A 16775-nucleotide genomic window follows, 5' to 3' on the forward strand; every position below is an offset into this window, starting at 1 on the left:
GGCTGGGAGGACCCCGGGCGGTTGGGGGGGCCCCGGGCGGCAGGGGGGGGCCCCGGGCGGCTGGGAGGACCACGGGCGGCTGGGAGGGCCCCGGGCGGCTGGGGGGACCCCGGGCGGTTGGGGGGACCCCGGGCGGCTGGGGGGGCCCCGGGCGGCTGGGAGGACCCCGGGCGGCTGGGAGGACCCCGGGCGGTTGGGGGGACCCCGGGTGGCTGGGGGGGCCCCGGGCGGCTGGGAGGACCCCGGGCGGCTGGGAGGACCCCGGGTGGCTGGGGGGGCCCCGGGCGGCTGGGAGGACCCCGGGCGGTTGGGGGGACCCCGGGTGGCTGGGAGGGCCCCGGGCGGCTGGGGGGGCCCCGGGCGGCTGGGGGGGCCCCGGGCGGCTGGGGGGGCCCCGGGCGGCTGGGAGGGCCCCGGGCGGCGTTGTGTGTCTTGAAGGCTACCTTGGAGAACGTTTACCGAATCGACGCAGAATCGCCGAGCAGAAACTGATAGCCACGTTCCGCACACATGAGGACGGCCTCAACCGGGATCTTGGGTTCATGTCACACTATCTGTAACCCCCACGACTTGCCTGGGCTTGCAAAATCTCACTAACTGTCCTGGCTGGAGACAATACACATCTCTTTAACCTGTGCCTAACCCTCTCTCTACTCACATTGTCTGGACCTGTAAAGACTTGATTACCTGTAAAGACTCGCATTCCAACCATTATCTTGCAATTGTGTCCCTGTCTGTATATGCCGTGTTTGTGAACCCAACTCTCCACTCACCTGATGAAGGAGCAGCGCTCCGAAAGCTCGTGATACCAAATAAACCTGTTGGACTTTAACCTGGTGTTGTGAGACTTCTTACTGTGCCCACCCCAGTCCAACACCGGCATCTCCATATCGTGACATTTTAAAGATTGTTGGAGGGCTTGGGCCTGTACTCATTGGGGTTTTATTATTATTAATTTTTTCTGTCACAAATAGGCTCACATTAACATTGCAATGACCTACACATCTTTGGACACTAAGGGGCAATTTAGCATGGCCAATCCACCTAACCTGCACATCCTTGGACACTAAGGGGCAATTTAGCATGGCCAATCCACCTAACCTACACATCTTTGGACACTAAGGGGCAATTTAGCATGGCCAATCCACCTAACCCGCACATCTTTGGACACTAAGGGGCAATTTAGCATGGCCAATCCACCTAACCTGCACATCCTTGGACACTAAGGGGCAATTTAGCATGGCCAATCCACCTAACCTGCACATCCTTGGACACTAAGGGGCAATTTAGCATGGCCAATCCACCTAACCTACACATCTTTGGACACTAAGGGGCAATTTAGCACGGCCAATCCACCTAACCTGCACATCTTTGGAAAGGAGAGAGTGCAGAATGTAGTGTTACAGTCATAGCTAGGGTGTAGAGAAAGGGCAGCTTAATATGAGGTAGGTCCATTCAAAAGTCTGATGACAGCAGTTGGTACGTGTTCTCAGATTTATGTATCTTTTTCCCAACAGAAGAAGGTGGAAGAGAGAATGTCCGGGGTGCGTGGGGGTCCTTGATTATGCCGGCTGCTTTTCCCCGAGGCAGCGGGAAGTGTAGACAGAGTCAATGGATGGGAGGCTGGGTTTGCGTGATGGATTGGGCTACATTCACAACCTTTTGTAGTTCCTTGCGGTCTTGGACAGAGCAGGAGCCCCATACCAAGCTGTGATACAACCGGAAAGAATGCTTTCTATGGCGCATCTGTAAAAGTTGGTGAGAGTTGTAGCTGACATGCCAAATTTCCTTAGTCTTTTGAGAAAGTAGAGGCGTTGGTGGGGCTTTCTTAACTATAGTGTCGGCATGGGGGGGACCAGGACAGGTTGTTGGTGATCTGGGCACCTAAAAACTTGAAGCTCTCGACCATTTCTACTTCATCCCCGTTGATGTAGACAGGGGCATGTTCTCCTTTACGCTTCCTGAAGTCGATGACTATCTCCTTTGTTTTGTTGACATTGAGGGAGAGATTATTGTTGCCGCACCAGTTCACCAGATTCTCTATCTCATTCCTGTACTCTGTCTCGTCATTGTTTGAGATCCGACCCACTACGGTGGTGTCGTCAGCAAACTTGACAATGGAGTTGGAGGGGAATTTGGCCGCACAGTCATCTGGAAAGGATGCTTTCTATGGTGCATCTGGACATTCCAATGATTCTGGTGGTCCTGCCCAGTAGTGAGGGTGAGGCCTTGTCGGAGCGTATTGACAGGGAGCCCAGGTCGGGTGCTGGACTCAGTGAACAGTTCCTCCCAAGGTGGGGGTCAGTTTGAGGCAATCTGCAAGCCAGAAAGTGTCACTGGAACAGGGACAGGAACTGGCCCTGTTAAGTCACCTTGAAAGGGAGCAAAGAAATAGGTTCAGAATGACGGACGGAGTTAGCACGCTGCGGGCCGCTGGGGCAAAGGTGCCTCAAGGACACTGAACAGCATTGATGCACAGACCGATCTTGGGGTTCAAGTCCATAGCTCCCTGAAAGTGACCACACAAGTAGATAGGGTGGTAAAGAAGCCTTCTTGCCTTTATTGGTCGGGGCATTGAGTCAGGAAGCCACGTTGCAGCTTTATAAAACTTTAGTTAGGCCGCACTTGGAGTATTACATTCAATTCTGATCGCCACATTACAGGAAGGACGTGGCGGCTTTGGAGAGGGTGCAGAAGGGGTTTAGAACCATAGAACCCCGACAGTGCAGAAGGAGGCCATTCGGCCCATCGAGTCTGCACCGACCACAATCCCACCCAGGCCCTATCCCCGTAACCCCTCACATTAACCCTGCTAATCCCCCTGACACTAGGGTCAATTTAACATGGCCAATCAACCTAACCTGCACTCTTTGGACACTAAGGGGCAATTTAGCATGGCCAATCCACCTAACCCGCGCATCTTTGGACACTAAGGGGCAATTTGGCATAGCCAATGCACTAACCTGCACATCTTTGGACACTAAGGGGCAATTTGGCATGGCCAATCCCCCTAACCTGCACATCTTTGGACACTAAGGGGCAATTTGGCATGGCCAATCCCCCTAACCTGCACATCTTTGGACACTAAGGGGCAATTTGGCATGGTCAATCCCCCTAACCTGCACATCTTTGGACACTAAGGGGCAATTTGGCATGGCCAATCCACCTAACCTGCACATCTTTGGACACTAAGGGGCAATTTAGCATGGCCAATCCACCTAACCTGCACATCTTTGGACACTAAGGGGCAATTTGGCATGGCCAATCCACCTAACCTGCACATCTTTGGACACTAAGGGACAATTTGGCATGGCCAATCCACCTAACCTGCACATCTTTGGACACTAAGGGGCAATTTAGCATGGCCTATCCACCTCACACGCACATCTTTGGACTGTGGGAAGAAACCGGAGCACCCGGAGGAAACCCACGCAGACACGGGGAGAATGTGCAAACTCCAGTCCAGACAGTGACTGAGGCCGGAATTGAACCCGGGTCCCTGGTGCTGTGAGACAGCAGTGCCAACCGCTGTGCCACCCACGGTTCCCACCATCCAGGATGCTGCCTGGATTAGAGGGTCTGAGCTATAAGGGGAGGCTGGACAAACTAGGGTTGTTTTCTCTGGAGCGGCGGTGGCTGAGGGGGAGACCTGGTAGAAGCCTAGAAAATGATGAGAGGCAGAGATCGGGTTGACAGAATCTTTTCCCCCAGAGTTGAAATATCTAATACGAGGGGGGGCATGGGCTTAAGGTGACAGGGAGAAAGTTCAAAGGAGATGTGAGGGGCAAGTTTTTTTACACAGAGAGTGGTAGGTATCTGGAACATACTTCCAGGGCTGGTGGTGCAGGCAGATACGATAGGGGTATTTAAGGGGCTTTTAGATAAGCACATGAATATGCAAGGAGTAGAGGGATATAGACCAAGGGCAGGCAGAAGGGATTAGTTAAATTTGACATCAACATTGTGGGCCGAAGAGCCTGTTCCTGTGCTGCACTGTTCCACCGCACACACCCGTAGGTCTGAAAGTTTGCCGGTGAGGAGTTACTCGAAATTCCGGGGAGAACGGGTCTCGCAGGGCGAGATTGAAAGCCTACGAGGCGCGCCATTGTTAAAGCCAACTGGATGGGAGATAATTCCAAGGAGAGATCGTCAAAGGTGGGGATTGGAAAGCCTCGTGAAAGTGAGGGAGTTTCAGCGAGACTGGTTGACTCACACTGGGACTGTTTGGAGTGGGGTGATTTATTGAGAAATCCATGGACTCGCTCTTGGTTGCGTTTGTCATTTACTCAAGAGTGTGGTGCGATCGTTCACAGTTTGTGTGTTCATTGACACGTACCTCATACTTACCCTGAATGTGAGAGAATACGAGGGATGTAGGCAATTCCTTTACCTTTCCAAACTTGTGCAGTAAAGTTTGGTTCCGTGGAATCTCGTGATTTATTCCAAAGGCGGGTGTCTTGAGTCTCAACTTTTATTGAACTTAAACAAAATGTTATTGGTCCCGATTGGTGGGGACGGGTCTGTCGCTGTGTAACACTGGGGTACAGTACTGGTGGGGACGGGTCTGTCACTGTATAACACTGGGGTACAGTACTGGTGGGGACGGGTCTGTCACTGTATAACACTGGGGTACAGTACTGGTGGGGACGGGTCTGTCGCTGTGTAACACTGGGGTACAGTACTGTTGGGGACGGGTCTGTCACTGTGTAACACTGGGGTACAGTACTGGTGGGGATGGGTCTGTCGCTGTATAACACTGGGGTACAGTACTGGTGGGGACGGGTCTGTCACTGTATAACACTGGGGTACAGTACTGGTGGGGACGGGTCTGTCTCTGTATAACACTGGGGTACAGTACTGGTGGGGACGGGTCTGTCACTGTGTAACACTGGGGTACAGTACTGGTGGGGACGGGTCTGTCACTGTATAACACTGGGGTACAGTACTGGTGGAGACAGGTCTGTTGCTGTATAACACTGGGCTACAGTACTGGTGGGGACGGGTCTGTCGTTGTATAACACTGGGGTACAGTACTGGTGGGGACGGGTCTGTCGCTGTATAACACTGGGGTACAGTGCTGGTGGGGACAGGTCTGTCACTGTATAACACTGGGGTACTGTACTGGTGGGGACGGGTCTGTCGCTGTATAACACTGGGGTACAGTACTGGTGGGGACGGGTCTGTCTCTGTATAACACTGGGGTACAGTACTGGTGGGGACGGGTCTGTCACTGTGTAACACTGGGGTACAGTACTGGTGGGGACGGGTCTGCCACTGTATAACACTGGGGTACAGGACTGGTGGGGACGGGTCTGTCTCTGTATAACACTGGGGTACAGTACTGGTGGGGACGGGTCTCTGTATAACACTGGGGTACAGTACTGGTGGGGACGGGTCTGAAACTGTATAACACTGGGGTACAGTACTGGTGGGGACGGGTCTGTCACTGTATAACACTGGGGTACAGTACTGGTGGGGATGGGTCTGTCACTGTATAACACTGGGGCACATTACTGGTGGGGACGGGTCTGTCACTGTGTAACACTGGGGTACAGTACTGGTGGGGACGGGTCTGTCACTGTATAACACTGGGGTACAGTACTGGTGGGGATGGGTCTGTCGCTGTATAACACTGGGGTACAGGACTGGTGGGGACGGGTCTGTCACTGTATAACACTGGGGCACATTACTGGTGGGGATGGGTCTGTCGCTGTATAACACTGGGGTACAGTACTGGTGGGGACGGGTCTGTCACTGTATAACACTGGGGTGCAGTACTGGTGGGGATGGGTCTGTCACTGTATAACACTGGGGTACAGTACTGGTGGGGACGGGTCTGTCTCTGTATAACACTGGGGTACAGTACTGGTGGAGACAGGTCTGTTGCTGTATAACACTGGGCTACAGTACTGGTGGGGACGGGTCTGTCACTGTATAACACTGGGGTACAGTACTGGTGGAGACAGGTCTGTCACTGTATAACACTGGGGTACAGTACTGGTGGGGACGGGTCTGCCACTGTATAACACTGGGGTACAGTACTGGTGGGGACGGGTCTGTCACTGTATAACACTGGGGTACAGTACTGGTGGGGACGGGTCTGTCACTGTATAACACTGGGGTACAGTACTGGTGGGGACGGGCCTGTCTCTGTATAACACTGGGGTACAGTACTGGTGGGGTCCGGTCTGTCTCTGTATAACACTGGGGTATAGTACTGGTGGGGACGGGTCTGTCACTGTTTTACACTGGGGTACAGTACTGGTTGGGACGGGTCTGTCTCTGTATAACACTGGGGTACAGTACTGGTTGGGACGGGTCTGTCACTGTATAACACTGGGGTACAGTACTGGTGGGGACGGGTCTGTCACTGTATAACACTGGGGTACAGTACTGGTGGGGACGGGTCTGTCTCTGTATAACACTGGGGTACAGTACTGGTGGGGACGGGTCTGTCGCTGTATAACACTGGGGTACAGTACTGGTGGGGACGGGTCTGTCGCTGTATAACACTGGGGTACAGTACTGGTGGGGATGGGTCCGTCACTGTATAACACTGGGGTACAGTACTGGTGGGGACGAGTCTATCACCGTATAACACTGGGGTACAGTACTGGTGGGGACGGGTCTGTCACTGTATAACACTGGGGTACAGTACTGGTGGGGACGGGCCTGTCTCTGTATAACACTGGGGTACAGTACTGGTGGGGACGGGTCTGTCACTGTCTAACACTGGGGTACAGTACTGGTGGGGACGGGTCTGTCACTGTGTAACACTGGGGTACAGTACTGGTGGGGACGGGTCTGTCTCTGTATAACACTGGGGTACAGTACTGGTGGGGACGGGTCTGTCACTGTCTAACACTGGGGTACAGTACTGGTGGGGACGGGTCTGTCGCTGAATAAATACTGCTGATTACTCGCGTGTAAGAAGCTCAAATCATTTTATTCCAACACAAGCAAATCATATTTGCAATCTTTTCAAACAGAGGGTCTGTGGTTGCAGCGTAATGTTTCTGGCCCCTGCTTGTCTGGACTGAAATAGGGTTCCCCCAGGCACAATGAATAAGTGTGTCTGTGGCGAGGAACGGGTGGTCGAGTCAAAGCGAATCCAATCCCACGCCCGCTCGAGTACTTGCCAGCTGCCAAGACTTGTGAGCCGGTTCCCTGCCCTCTGAGCTGTGATCCACTGTGGGTGAGAAGGACACGGAGTGGGAATTTTACCATCCGGCCCGCCATGGGAATCGGAGTGGGCGGGTGGTCGGGGGAAGGGGGGAGACCGTGGATAAGTCCGCGGATCTCGGGCGGGATTCTCCGGTGTCGGGGCCGAGCGAGTCTGTAAAATCCCACCCACCGTCTCTCCCAGGGCGTATCCTGGCCAGGGATGCCATCTGCAGAACACACACAGCTCGGCACAACATCGTGGGCCGAAGGGCCTGTTCTGTGCTGTACTGTTCTATGTTCTACACCTTCTTCTCAAAGGACACAGGACTTCCCCCCCCCCCCCCCCCCGGCAATGCCAACTGGGCTTTTGTAGCAAGTGCTGATGACCAGTTAACCGGAGGCCCAACCAGTGTCTTAACCAGGGAAGCAGAAACACGCCCTGGGCAAGGCCAACCTTGGATTGGAACTTACATGTCCAGATACTAGCACCCTGGCAGGAGGGTTGTCGGGGGGGGGGGGGTAGAGAGGTTTGTCACTGCAGATCAAAGCCACTTCTTATTGGCATTGGAACGCTTTCTGCGCACTTTCCCAAATAATAATGATCCCCCAGTGAGGTGTGACTGGGAATTAGGACCGAGATCCGTTTTGTATTCATCCCTGGGACATGGGCGTCGCTGGCTGGGCCAGCATATATTGCCCATCCCTCGTCGCCCTGGTCTCACTCGGCCATTTCAGTGGATGGAGAGTCAGCCACATTGGCTGTGGCTCTGGAGTCACATGTAGGCCAGACGGGGTAAGGACGGCAGATTTCCTTCCCTAAAGGGAACCAGATGGGTTTTTCCCACAACGGGTCATCAGTAGATTCTTAATTTCCAGATATTTTTTATCGAATTCAGATTCCACCAGCTGCCGTGGGCGGGATTCGAACCCGGGTCCCCCCAGAACATTAGCTGAGTTTCTGCATTGATAGTCTTAGCGATAATACCACTAGGCCGTCGCCTCCTCTCCTTGCGGCAGGGGCGTCTGTAGAGGTGAGCCGGGCTTCCTGGGGCAGGATGACCTGACGGTGCACTTATACCCCCGCCGCGAGGCAGAAAGGGGGAGTCTTAACTTCATATAAAAGGAGAATAATGCATTGCTCAATCTTAAAACGCAAAACGTGGCTGATTAAAGCTGCCAGAACGACCCGTCTCCAAGTGTTCGGCCTTCCCTTGTCAATCATATCATAGAATCAAACAATCCCAACAGTGCAGAAGGAGGCCATTCGGCCCATCGAGTCTGCACCGACCACAATCCCACCCAGGCCCTACCCCCATATCCCTACATATTTTACCCACTAATCCCTCTAACCTACGCATCTCACGACACTAAGGGGCAATTTTAGCATGGCCAATCAACCTAACCCGCACATCTTTGGCAAGATGAGGTCTTCATCAAGACGGAGGTATTATCCATTAGCGGGAGGTCCCCATTGGAAAAAGAGATGGCGGGAAGGATGCGCTAAATGGCCGTCGTGGCTGCAAATGCTTCCCTGTCAGCTTCATTGCATTGTCAAGTGGTGACATCTCTTGTCCCAATAGAAACTGGCCATGTAAACCCGTCACGCTGCCAGAGGATCAGTGGCGCCACCACAGGTGGGAGGAAGACATGACGAGTTTCCAAGAACACTAAAGGGGGAAGTTGCAGACACTAAGTACAAAATATCACCAAGTGATCCAAATGTCTTCAGACCCCCCGCTCAACTCTTCAAGAACACAGGAGACAGACTAGTCCTGGCTAAATACAACTCTGATCCGTAAAAAATACTTAAATTAATTTGGTCAGAACCAACATTTATCCCCGAGCTCAGTAAATGCTACGCTTCAGTACAGAAGTTAAAATCCAAAAACTGTAACAAAATATATTTCCTCTTCCTTTTATATTAAACAAATTTCCCGGGAGCGGAACGGGAGGAGGCCATTCAGCCCCTTGGACCTGTTCCACCGCCGTTCGCTGGGAAGGAGTGGGGCAGTGGGGGAGTCCCGTGGGAGCTGATGCGACCCTGTGCCCCGCAGGGGGAGTGGGATGGGTGTCAGATGTGGGGGGCGGAGGTGGGAAAGGGGGTCCTATTTGTGTCAAACACAGAACAAAGGACAATACGGCACAGGAAACAGGCCCTTCGGCCCTCCCAGCCTGCACCGATCATGTGTTCCTAACTAGACCATCCGTTCGTATCCCTCTATTCCCAGTCTGTTCATGTGGCTATCTAGGCTGTCAGTCAGTACACCTGCCGCCCCCCCCCCACCGCAACTCCCACCCGGAGCCTGAGGAGCTCACATCGCGAGGGAGCGACCCCTTGCGTTCCGTGAGTAACCACCACCGCCCCCCTCCCATTTTGCTTTGTGGGATGGAGCGGGGGAGGGAGGGGTTAACAATTCGGGCGAGTGGGGGGGGGGGGGGGGGTGTGTGACTGAGTTCACTTCGGGCTGACACAGGCAATGATGGGCCGAATGGCCTCCGCCCACCCTGTGCCCGCATTTCGGCATCGCCCACTCTGAGCGATGCCCCCCCAGAGTGCCCCCTCCCCGTTGGCCATGCTAAATTGTCGCTAAGTGTGAAATTATGATTCTCGGATGTGAAGTTGCGTTGTTTGAAAGCCGGGTACACGCCTCTGTTACATATACCACATCGAGCGCACAAATCCACCCTTTAACACCAGGGAAATCAGCCAGAGCAGATTCGAGCACATTCTACGTCCCAACATCAACCCAGTGGGTGAGAAATATTTCTGTTATCATCTGCTCAAAGAATCTCCACAGTGCAGAAGGAGGCCATTCGGCCCATCGAGTCTCAGTAGATCATTCCACCCAGGCCCTATCCCCATAACCCCAAGCATCCATCCCGCTAATACCTACCCCCCCCCCCCCCCCCCCCCCCCCCGCCCAACCTGCACGTCTTTGGACACTAAGGGGCAATTTAGCATGGCCAATCCACCTAACCTACACATCTTTGGACACTAAGGGGCAATTTAGCATGGCCAATCCACCTAACCCACACATCTTTGGACACTAAGGGGCAATTTAGCATGGCCAATCCACCTAACCTGCACATCTTTGGACACTAAGGGGCAATTTAGCATGGCCAATCCACCTAACCCGCACATCTTTGGACACTAAGGGCAATTTAGCATGGCCAATCCACCTAACCTGCACATCTTTGGACACTAAGGGGCAATTTAGCATGGCCAATCCACCTAACCTGCACATCTTTGGACACTAAGGGGCAATTTAGCATGGCCAATACACCCAACCTACACATCTTTGGACACTAAGGGGCAATTTAGCATGGCTAATACACCTAACCTGCACATCTTTGGACACCAAGGGGCAACTTAGCATGGCCAATCCACCTAACCTACACACCTTTGGACACTAAGGGGCAATTTAGCATGGCCAATCCACCTAACCCGCACATCTTTGGATACTAAGGGGCAATTTAACATGGTCAATCCACCTAACCCGCACATCCTTGGACACTAAGGGGCAATTTAGCACAGCCAATCCACCTAACCCGCACATCTTTGGACACCAAGGGGCAATTTAGCATGGCCAATCCACCTAACCTACACACCTTTGGACACTAAGGGGCAATTTTGCATGTCCAATCCACCTAACCCGCACATCTTTGGACACTAAGGGGCAATTTAGCATGGCCAATCCCCCTAACCTACATATCTTTGGACACGAAGAGACAATTTAGCATGGCCAATCCACCTAACCTGCACATCTTTGGACACGAAGAGACAATTTAGCATGGCCAATCCACCTAACCCGCACATCTTTGGACACTAAGGGGCAATTTAGCATGGCCAATCCACCTAACCTGCACATCTTTGGACACGAAGAGACAATTTAGCATGGCCAATCCACCTAACCCGCACATCTTTGGAGTGTGGGAGGAAACCGGAGCACCCGGAGGAAACCCACGTCGACATGGGGAGAATGTGTGACTCCACACAGACAGTGACCCTAGGCCGGGAATCGAACCCGGGTCCCTGGCTCTGTGAGCCGGCAGTGCCAACCTCACCAATCTAATTTTGATTCCTTTGTTTATGAGGGGGGGGGGGGGATGTGGAGGGTGTGGAACATCCAGCCGGTGGGTGTTTGACGCCAGCAGGGCCTTTTTCAGCCAGAAAGCTCTCTGACTCTGGGAAAGTGGTTGGGGCCTGGGGGGGGGGGGGGGGGGTGGCGTTGACAAAGGATGGCGAGAGTCAGAGCTTCTCTATGGCTTCCCTTTCCCCCCTCCCCCTCCATCTTACACCCCTGTGTCACCGCCCCCCCCCCCCCCCACACCCCCCACACCCCTCCCCGTGGTCGGATTACAAGCGGTGCTCCCAGCTCCTTAGGCGGCCTGCCTGCCTGCCCGACAGTGCTTCACATGTTCACTGTTGAGTTCCAAGGCGTGTTCCGACTCCCAGTCACGTTCAAACACTGCCTTCAGCTGACTCTGCGCCGTGCCTGGGCTGTTGGGTGGGGCGCCCGTCTGGTTAATAACGAGGCCCACTCCAGCTGTTCTGATGAAGTAATCTTCGGACCAGTTGGAAGTACCTGAGGAAGCAAAATGGCGGGTTTAGCGACCGCGCGCTCAACAATTCCGAATCCGCCCTCACCAGGCTACCAGAGCAGGTCAGAGGCTGGGAATCATAGAGCCATAGAAAATTACAGCTCAGAAACAGGCCCTTCTTGTCTGTGCCGAACCATTTTATGCCTAGTCCCACTGACCTGCACTTGGACCATATCCCTCCACACCCCTCTCATCCATGAACCCGTCCAAGTTTTTCTTAAATGTTAAAAGTGACCCCGCATTTACCACTTTATCCGGCAGCTCATTCCACACTCCCACCACTCTCTGCGTGAAGAAGCCCCCCCTAATATTCCCCTTAAACTTTTCTCCTTTCACCCTTAACCCATGCCCTCTGGTTTTTTTCTCCCCTAGCCTCAGCGGAAAAAGCCTGCTTGCATTCACTCTATCTATACCCATCAAAATCTTATACACCTCTATCAAATCTCCCCTCAATCTTCTACGCTCCAGGGAATAAAGTCCCAACCTATTCAATCTCTCTCTGTAACTCAGCTTCTCAAGTCCCGGCAACATCCTTGTGAACCTTCTCTGCACTCTTTCAACCTTATTTACATCCTTCCTGTAACTAGGTGACCAAAACTGTACACGATACTCCAAATTCGGCCTCACCAATGCCTTATATAACCTTACCATAACACTCCAACTTTTATACTCAATCCTGCAGAGAGTTACTCACCTCCTGACTCCCCGCAAAGCCTGTCCACTGGGAATCCTGCGGAAAGTAACTCACCTCCTGACTCCCCCCCAAAGCCTGTCCACTGGGAATCCTGCGGAGAGTAACTCACCTCCTGACTCCCCCCAAAGCCTGTCCACTGGGAATCCTGCGGAGAGTAACTCACCTCCTGACTCCCCCCAAAGCCTGTCCACTGGGAATCCTGCGGAGAGTAACTCACCTCCTGACTCCCCCCAAAGCCTGTCCACCATCTATAAGGACACAAGTCAGGAGTGTGATGGAACACTCTCCACTTGCCTGGATGAGTGCGGCTCCCAACAACACTCGAGAAGCTCGACACCATCCAGGACAAAGCAGCCCCGCTCGATCGACACGCTAACCACAAACACTCACTCCCTCCACCACCGACGCACAGTGGCAGCAGTGTGTACCATCTACAAGATGCACTGCAGCGACTCGCCAAGGCTCCTTCGACAGCACCTTCCAAACCCGCCACCTCTACCACCTAGAAGGACAAGGGGGGGGCAGCAGACACATGGGGAATACATGGTATTCCATCACACCCCTGACTTGTGTCCTTGTAGATGGTGGACAGGCTTTGGGGGGAGTCAGGAGGTGAGTTACTCTCCGCAGGATTCCCAGTGGACAGGCTTTGGGGGGAGTCAGGAGTGAGTTACTCTCCACAGGATTCCCAGTGGACAGGCTTTGGGGGAGTCAGGAGTGAGTCACTCTCCAAAGGATTCCTAGTCTCTGATATTAATTCCAGATATTTTTTATTGAATTCAAATTCCACCACCTGCCTTGGCGGGATTCGAACCCGGGTCCCCCAGAACATGAGCTGAGTTTCCGGATTAATAGTCTAGCGATAATACCACTAGGCCATCGCTTCCCCAGATATTGACATATTGGAAATGTTACAACTGCCTACGGCCAAGATTTTCTCAAGAGCCCACGTTTACAATGGGAATTTGCTATGTCAACGAGTCACGCTGTAATTACAACCATCCTCCAGTGGAGGTGCTCAAACCCACCCGTGGCTCTCATTCACTGGACAAGAGGAAACGCGCTTGGGGAATCTCCTGCAATGGACCAGCTTGGTCACCCAGCAGAGGGGCGCGCACCCCCACCCATCTCCCAAATGCCCACTCCACCTCGCCAACAACTCACCAATGTAGGCAATGCGGTCGGTGACCATGTACTTGTTGTGGTTGACCCTACTGAAGGGAATTTTCCTCTGCGCCTCGGTGGCCGGAACCTTAAAGATCCTCTGCGAGAGGAATTGAAGAAGATAAATGAAAGGGGGTGGGTGAAAGAGTTCTTGAAACAACATCAACTTCAAGTTTTTAAGTGTCCAGATCACCAACAACCTGTCCTGGTCCCCCCATGCCCGACACTACAGTTAAGAAAGCCCCACCAACGCCTCTACTTTCTCAGAAGACTAAGGAAATTAGGCAAGTCCGCTACGACTTTCACCAACTTTTACAGATGCACCATAGAAAGCATCCTTTCTGGTTGTATCACAGCTTGGTCTGGTTCCTGCTCTGCGCAAGACCGCGAGGAACTACAAAGGGTCGTGAATGTAGCCCAATCCATTACGCAAACCAGCCTCCCATCCATTGACTCTGTCTACACTTCCCGCTGCCTCGGGGAAAAGCAGCCAGCATAATTAAGGACCCCACGCACCCCGGACATTCTCTCTTCCACCTTCTTCCGTTGGGAAAAAGATACAAAAGTCTGAGGTCACGTACCAACCGACTCAAGAACAGCTTCTTCCCTGCTGCCGTCAGACTTCTGAATTACCTCGCATTAAGCTGATCTTTCTCTACACCCTAGCTATGACTGTAGGGTGAGGGTGCGGGGGGAGGGGGGGGGGGGGGGGAAGGGGGTCGCTGTGTAATTGACAAAGATGTCACAGCCGAAAGGACAAAAGGAAGATAAATGGTGATGATAAAGGCTGGGAATGGCGCTCATAGCGTCCAATAAGAGATGGGAATGTGGAAATGGCAAAACAAACATGCAGAAAGTCAAAGGTCAACCTGAGTCATGTGGCAGATGGCCCCAGTGGGGTGGTGGTGGTGGCGGGGGCGGGGGGGGGGGAACAAGAGGGTGGCACAGTGGGTTAGCGCTGCTGCCTCACAGCTCCAGGGACCCGGGTTCGATTCCCGGCTCGGGTCACTGTCTGTGTGGAGTCTGCACGTTCTCCCCTGTGTCTGTGTGGGTTTCCTCCGGGTGCTCCGGTTTCCTCCCACACTCCAAAGATGTGTAGGTTAGGTGGATTGGCCGTGCTAAATTGTCCCTTAGTGTCCAAAGATGTGCAGGTTCACAGAATCATAGAATCCCTACAGTACAGAAGGAGGCCTTTTGGCCCATCAAGCAAGTTTGGTGGATTGGCTATGTTAAATTGCCCCTTAGTGTCCAAAGATGTGCTGGTTAGGTGGATTGGCCATGCTAAATTGTCCCTTAGTGTCCAAAGATGTGTAGGTTAGGTGGATTGGCCATGCTAAATTGCCCCTTAGTGTCCAAAGATGTGTGGGTTAGGTGGATTGGCCATGCTAAATTGCCCCTTAGTGTCCAAAGATGTGTGGGTTAGGTGGATTGGCCATGCTAAATTGCCCCTTAGTGTCCAAAGATGTGCAGGTCAGATGGATTGGCCATGCTAAATTGCCCCTTAGTGCCCAAAGATGTGTGGGTTAGGTGGATTGGCCATGCTAAATTGTCCCTTAGTGTCCAAAGATGTGTCGGTTAGATGGATTGACCATGCTAAATTGTCCCTTAGTGTCCAAAGATGTGTAGGTTAGATGGATTGGCCATGCTAAATTGCCCCTTAGTGTCCAAAGATGTGTAGGTTAGATGGATTGGCCATGCTAAATTGCCCCTTAGTGTCCAAAGATGTGTAGGTTAGATGGATTGGCCATGCTAAATTGTTCCTTAGTGTCCTGGGATGTGTGGGTTAGGTGGATTGGCCATGCTAAATTGACCTTAATGTCAGGGGGATTAGCTGGGTAAATGAGGGTAGCGAGGATAGAGCTGGGGTGGGATTGTGGTCAGTAGGGACTCGATGGGCCGAATGGCCTCCTTCTGTACTGTCGGGATTCCATGAATATCATTTTTTAAAATTATTGGTAAAAGTTATTGCTAATTTTCTTTCTATGTGTTAACTATAATCCTAAATAAATTTTATTTGGTAAAAGCTCCCTAGTGAGTCGTTCGACTCATACCTCAAATGAAACATCTCATGCCTACCCTAGCCTCATTCAAAATTTGCGAAACTCATGATCCAGGCTGAATTCATAAAACACCGCAAGAAGTCTCACAACACCAGGTTAAAGTCCAACAGGTTTATTTGGAATCACGAGCTTTCGGAGCGCTGCTCCTTCCTCAGGTGAGTGGCTCCTGCCACAGGTGACTCACCTGAGGAAGGAGCGGCGATTCCCGAAAGCTCGCGATTCCGAATAAACCTGTTGGACTTTAACCCCCTGGTGTCGTGTGACTTCTTACTGTGCCCACCCCAGTCCGAAGCCGGCATCTCCACATCGTTCACGAAGCATCTTGGAGTTTCTGATCGAGATTATACCGTAGGAAACACCCCCTGAAGGAGCGACAACTCACCACCTGGATGGGGCAGCTCAGGGGGCGCTCGGCCAGTACGCTCAGTGACTTCAGGTAGACGAACATGGGCTCGTACGAGTGTTCCCAGCAGCTGATCAGGAGGCGAACTGACACCTTCCGCTGACAGGCTGCCTCGCGCAAGTGGTCATCGATGGCTGGCCAGAATCTAGAGTGATGTAGGAAGGCGGGGGGGGGCGGGTGCAAAGATATAAGAACAAAATCACAAGAGAAACAACTTCTACCACTCAAAGCCTTTCGCCATCTCAGGGACGCCCTTCACACCCGATGGAGCCGTTCCTGAATTGGCAACACCCCTCGGAAGGAGGGGGGGGGGCGCGATGGCCAACATGCGCACAGAAAGATCCCACGAATGATCCCGACCGTGAAGTTTTAACGTTCATTTCGTAATGTCACGAGTAGTCTTACATTAACACCGCAATGAAGTTACTGTGAAAATCCCCGAGTCGCCCACACTCCTGTTCGGGTCACACTGAGGGAGAATTTAGGACGGCCAATGCACCCTAACCCGCACGTCTTTTGGACCGCGGGAGGAAACCGGAGCACCCGGAGGAAACCCACGCAGACACGGAGAGGCAAGCTGGGAATCGAATCTGGGTCCCTGGCGCTGTGAGGCAGCAGTGCTAACCCACTGTGCCAACGTGCCAGATATAGGAGCAGAATTCATAGAAATCATAGAATTCCTACAGTA

General features: G+C 52.9%; 1 protein-coding gene across 2 annotated transcripts in view; it reads right to left on the bottom strand.

Moving 5' to 3' along the window:
- Positions 1-11514: 11514 nt before the first annotated feature.
- LOC144486886 (5'-3' exonuclease PLD3-like) overlaps positions 11515-16775 on the bottom strand; it is a 39721-nt gene continuing 34460 nt past the window's right edge. For both annotated transcript variants that reach the window (XM_078204917.1, XM_078204918.1), the window contains exons 11-13: positions 16067-16232; positions 13625-13724; positions 11515-11750 (exon numbers count right to left, since the gene is read on the bottom strand). In XM_078204917.1, coding sequence (XP_078061043.1) covers positions 11545-11750; positions 13625-13724; positions 16067-16232 — 472 coding nt within the window. In that variant the 3' untranslated portion in view covers positions 11515-11544. The remainder of the gene's footprint in view (positions 11751-13624; positions 13725-16066; positions 16233-16775) is intronic.

Source organism: Mustelus asterias, unplaced genomic scaffold (assembly GCF_964213995.1).
Source record: "Mustelus asterias unplaced genomic scaffold, sMusAst1.hap1.1 HAP1_SCAFFOLD_503, whole genome shotgun sequence".
NCBI lineage: Eukaryota > Metazoa > Chordata > Chondrichthyes > Carcharhiniformes > Triakidae > Mustelus > Mustelus asterias.